General features: G+C 29.3%; 1 protein-coding gene across 1 annotated transcript in view; it reads left to right on the top strand.

The window, feature by feature from the left end:
• Positions 1–1,033: 1,033 nt before the first annotated feature.
• LOC129972800 (nose resistant to fluoxetine protein 6-like) overlaps positions 1,034–6,035 on the top strand; it is a 75,801-nt gene continuing 70,799 nt past the window's right edge. Inside the window, exon 1 of the mRNA XM_056087072.1 lies at positions 1,034–1,940. Coding sequence (XP_055943047.1) covers positions 1,055–1,940 — 886 coding nt within the window. The 5' untranslated portion in view covers positions 1,034–1,054. The remainder of the gene's footprint in view (positions 1,941–6,035) is intronic.

Here is a 6,035-nt window from a genome sequence, read left to right as displayed (position 1 = left end):
TTTTCGAAAGCCTATAAGATTTGGTGAATATGTTATCCTTATTTTAACCAAAAAAATTAATTGTGGTAAAAAAAATATGATAAGACTATAAAAACATTTTTTTTTGTACCTTAATAGTTTACATAAAAATTAACTTCTAAAAAATTAGCATTAGAGAATTTTCATCAATCGTTTGATAGAATCTAATTTTTCGAAAAACTATAAGATTTGGTGAATATGATATTCTTATTTTAATCAAAAGATAAATTGTGGTAAAAAAATAGGATACGATTGTAGGAAGGTTTTTTTTTTACTATAATATTTTACATAAAAATGAATTTTTGCCACAAAATATAACAATTAAAAAAAATGCGTTCATTTTACAAGTGCGTTGGCACAATTAATGATGCTTAACATTTTTCGTCGCTCACACAAGACATTAGTACCACTTACAAATGTTGCTTTTTTTCTAATTTTCAGAAACGCTGAAGCACAAAGAAAACTTGGTTATGGTCGCGGGACAAATAATTAAATGCTAATTTTTTTTTATAAATAAAAGGTATGGGAAAATTTTGATTTTTTTAAAAAAGAGCAATTTTTATAAACAAAAAAATTCGAAAAATGCTGTATTCTATAAGAAACTATAAGAATTTTTTAATAAACAAATATAATTATTTTTACAACGATTTACAACAATAACCTTTTATTCGTATATATGCATTTATTTAAATAAATCTTGCATTCCTTTTACTCCTCTTTCACCTGCAAAACTTAATTTCATATTCAGAAACAGAACAGACAGACGTAACAGACCTGCGTACATTTCATATTTTTCTTTTTACTATTCGACCGTCGAATTTTCACGCTAAAAATTTTTTGGAATTAACCCTAAAGATGTGTGAGAATGTCACTACACGGAAATGTCACCTCACCTGTCAAGCTAGAGAAGTTTGGCGGAAACTTGGCGGAAGAATTAACTTTCAGAAGACGCGGTAAACCCGACTTTAAAAATTTCTCGGTCAGACGATTATCGCCCCAGTTTCTGATTCTTAAACTCGCTTTCAGATAGAATGTAATGCGCCCATCTGGCAACATGGTTCGACAAACCTGTCTAATTGTAATCTTTTTGTTTTCTCTGGAACTTACTCAAGCAGCGCGCGTTCTAAAGCCGTTAAGTTTTGGTATTATTGGAGAGAATTCGGAAGAAAATTTTCCTGAGGTCGAAAAATTTGAATTAAATAATGCCAGACAGTTTACTGAAAATTCTCATGCTCACATTTTTAGTATATCTTCGTCAGTAAATACCGCTACTGAAACTGTAAGCAATGAAAAGACTACTGCAAAAATCAAAGAAGTTGCAACAGCCATAAATGGCAACGGTACGAATGTAACTACTATAAATAATGAGATGCCAGTTGAAACTGCAAAACTTACCACCGAAAAAAATTTCCATCAAGATTTCAAAACAGTAAAACCAGAAGTTTTACAAAAACCAAACGATAACGAAAAATTTAACAAAGATGGAATTTCGACAGTTAAAATTGACGAAAGCTCTTTTACTGAAGTTGCAAACGATAATTCTGTGCCAAAACTGACAACTATAACTGAAGTCAAGAACGTAAATGATTCTACAGTTACATCTGTGATAAATAGAGCAACAAAACCAACAAAAATTACGAGAAAAGTTGATTTTGCCAGTGAAAGTGTTAGAAAAAATGTGATTCGAGCCCTGCCATCGAAAAATGCAATTCCAGAGAAAAATTCTTCAAAAATTGAAAGCATTGAAGACCAATGGTTGGATTTGGAAAAGACCTTCAGAATTTATACAGATTCGGTGATGAAAAAAGCATTGCCGAAGTTTTTAAGAATTCATAGTCAACTGAACATCTCTTCGCAGTGCAATGCAGCTTTACTCCAAATGGTATCGGGTTTAAGGAATTTCAAAAGCTGGGCTGTCAAAAGTAAGTAAATATTTTCAATTTTAGTCTAAATACCGAAGTTTGATAAACATCTAAACTCCTTTGTTGAAGAATAATCTGTTTAGAAAAAGTTTAATACTTAGAAGGAAATTTTTATTAATATTAATGTTTTTAATTTGAATTTGTGGTTAAACGAATTATACTCTGATCTCTCAAAATACAATTTTAGCATATCATTAAATGATGGATTTTAATTCGAATTTATTTTGGTTAATTTAAAGTCGGAACCAGAAATTATAAAAATTTTGACATCTGTGAATTAAATGGTCTTGGACTTTACATCCTTAGTGATAATAAGTGAATATTTTTAAGACTATCAATTTACTCCAGGACTTACTACTGTCCTATGTTTTAATCAAATAAATAACAAATAATTTCTCACTTATAAAACTAACAATTTAAATGGGAAATGATCCGTTTATTTTGGTAGTTTTATTATACATTGCTATCCTTAAGACTATATTAATTTTGTTTTTTATTTATTTCTTAAATGAAATTATTATTTTTAAGATTATTAAAAAAACTTATTAATTATAATTAATATTATTTTATATCTCCAAACTATTTCTTATGTGTTTATTAATTACGTATTAATTATTAAAAATATTTTTAAAAGATTCTTTACTGCCACTTTTATTTTAAAAACTGTTTTCTTTTGTAGTCATTGTCAGATCCAGTTTTCCTTTCGAATTTTTGTATTAAATATAATTTTAACTGTGATCCACATCATTTTCGAATTAGCTAAGATAACTTATTTGTTAGCTGACTTTTTAAGCTGTTAATTATTAATGTGGAATGCATACCTTTTAAAAAATCTCATCTTGTTATTGGATGAGATCGAAAAATATAAATTTAACTGAATCGATCAAAACAAATTACAGCGCGTGCAGAATTTTAAAAAAATTGTTGTATGTATTGTTTATTGCATTTAAAAAATTATTAAAAATAAAGAAGATATTTTGCAGGGAATTAAATTGATATCATTAAAAAGACATTTTTTTTTGGTTAAGATAAAGCAGAAACTATCCTTGTGAGGCAATATTGGAATATATGCATCAATTTCTATAACTATTTCATAACAACTACCCACTTAGCAATAGTTAAGTCTATTTTCGAGCGCGACTAAATTTTGTTTAAATCATTTTGCTTCCTCTGGTATAATAGTTTTTGAAAAACACTATCCAGAGCATTTATAATAATATTTTGTGCTTCATTAATTAGAAAAGCACTTGATTAAGTTCAGCTGTAAAAGTGTTGAATGAATCAGTCTGAAATGTTAGTTTAATGATATGTTTACATTTGACTATTGCCATGCGACAGTTTGTAATAAGAGCGATTTCTGTAAGTCTTTATATATATATATATATATACAGTGTCTCACAAAAGTGATGGGACACTTGTGCTTTACAAAAGGAAACTGTAATAAAATAAATTAAAAAAACATGTACAAATGTTTTGTGGGTGTGTTTCATACTTAAATTTAGTAACAATTATTACATAACATACATTTTCTCAAAATATTAAAATATTAATTCAATAAAAATACAATTGTTTAGAACGGAGCAAAAAATAGCTCACATAAGTGATGGGACACCATTAGATATGCAACAAAATTCGTCTGAAATAAGCAATAAAAATATTTTTGGTGGTTTTATTTTTACTCAAAAGCAATTGACAATAATTTATAAAATCGTCTGCAGTATTTCTCTCCAGTTTGTTTTGGAATTTTTGTGTTTTTTAGCTCTGTGCAGCCATGAATGCTAAACGAAAAGAAACTTCGCCTGAAATTCGAAAATTAGTTATTAATTTGCATATTGAACGTGGAAAATCTATTAGAAAAACTGCTGAAACAGTTAACTTGAGTCATTCAACAGTTTTCAATATCATTAAACGATATAAAAAGAATTATATTATTCAGGATAAAAGAAGACCTGGCCGACCATCAAAGCTATCCAATGGAATAAAGCGAATTATCGTTCAAAACATTAAAAAAAATCCATGAAAGAGTGCTCCTAAAGTTGCTGCTGATTTACAAGCGTTATATGGAATAATTGTTAATCCAGAGACTATTAGAAGGGTAATTCGATCTGCTGAATATCACGGTAGAGTAGCCAGGAAAAAATTCTTCGTAAATGAAAAGAATAGAAAACTCAGACTAGCTTTCGCAAAATCCAATATAAATAAGAATTCTGATTACTGGAATAAAGCTATATTTGCTGATGAGAATAAATTTAATATATTTGGTTTTGACAGGTAGAATCTTGGTGTGGAGAAAACCCAGGGAAGAATTTTGCAAACATAACTTGGTGCCAACAGTAAAACATGGTGGAGGAGGAGTTATGGTATGGGGGTGTATGTCGTCCGCTGGAGTTGGTAATCTTGTTTTTATTGACAGTTTAATGGATCAGTACAAGTATATTGACATTTTAAATCAAAATTTGAAATCTTCAGCACGAAAATTGAACCTTCATACGATTTCAAATTCTACCAGGACAATGGCCCCAAGCACACTGCTTTGAAAGTTAGACTCTGGATGCTGTATAACTGTCCTGAAATAATAAAAACACCCCCACAATCTCCAGACTTAAGTCCCATAGAGAATATTTGGCAAGAATTGGAATCAAGAATTCGCAAACACACCATTTCTTCAAAACAACAATTAAAATCGGCGCTTGAAGAAGAATGGGGTAAAATCACTCCAGAAATCACAAAAAAATTAGTCGAATCCGTCCCAAGAAGATTAAATCATGTTTTAAACTTAAAAGGAAATCCAACAAAATATTAAAACCTTTTAAAAAGTAAAATTTTTGGATAAATATTTGATGGAAAATTAAGTGTCCCATCACTTATGTGAGCTATTTTTTGCTCCGTTCTAAACAATTGTATTTTTATTAAATTAATATTTTAATATTTTGACAAAATGTATGTTATGTAATAATTGTTACTAACTTTAAATATGAAACACACCCAAAAAATTTTTGTACATGTTTATTTATTTGTTTTATTACAGTTTCCTTTTGTAAAGAACAAGTGTCCCATCATTTTTGTGAGACACTGTATATATATATATATATATGTTTTATTTCATTATTCGTAATGCTATGTGTTATCGGATTTCATATATCGCAAAAAAATTTACTTTTGTCTGGCCTGAGAATAATAAATTTGTTTGTAGTGGCTGTTTAGATATTAAATTCTCAATAAACATAACAAATGCATTTAAAACACATCTGTGCTTTAAGTAATTCTTCTTATTAATTCCAAGCCAACTGCTTTATAATCATTCACTCGTTGCGTGATGATGCAAAACCGAAAGAAAGTTTCAACTTAAAAAAAATAAACACCTAAATAAATAAATACTCAATTAACCGGCGAAACAAGGAAACTGAAACCACCTTACTTCCGATTGCCCTGTAACGATTTTCGGAAGTCCAGTTAACCGTGTCACGAAAAAGAACACAACTTCCGTTAAGCATCACCTCTTGATGCCATCCCACAAAGACAAAATAAAAACAAAAAATAATTCACCAAAACAACTGGTGTGCAGGAAAATGCAACCACTCCTTGTCCCACACAAATGAAAGAAAAACAAAACACCTCTTCTTTTGTTCATTAACCGTGTTATGGTTTTGTATCTACAGTTTGGTGAAAAGGTTGTAAAGGAAAACGGTGCCAAAAAGGATTAAAATAATTAAGAAAACAAATGATGAGCGTAATTATTGTCTAATGAAGGTGTATCCATCGTAATAAATATGCTCCCTCATCATAGGTGTTGATGTTTGTTGAAGGATCTCGTTTGTGACATAGTTTGAATAGGTCAAAACAGCGCTGTTGAAAAGAACAGCTGCAATTCACTTTTTTTTCTTTGTGTATTTTCTCACTTTCAATTTAATTCAATTCGGCGTGTAATGGTAAATGATTCAAAAGATCTGAATATGCATATTTATTGATTTGTTTGTAAAGGATTAAATTTCTTTTATTTTCATCAAGCCATAAAAAATCTGAAGCTGATGCAACTACAAGGTGTCCGCAAAGTTCCATAAAGTAAAAAAAAAAATCACAAATTCGAAAGTATAC

This window comes from Argiope bruennichi, chromosome 6 (assembly GCF_947563725.1).
Source record: "Argiope bruennichi chromosome 6, qqArgBrue1.1, whole genome shotgun sequence".
NCBI classification, from domain to species: domain Eukaryota; kingdom Metazoa; phylum Arthropoda; class Arachnida; order Araneae; family Araneidae; genus Argiope; species Argiope bruennichi.
Note: the sequence above shows the minus strand (reverse complement) of the source record. Positions and strands in the feature narration are given on the sequence as shown.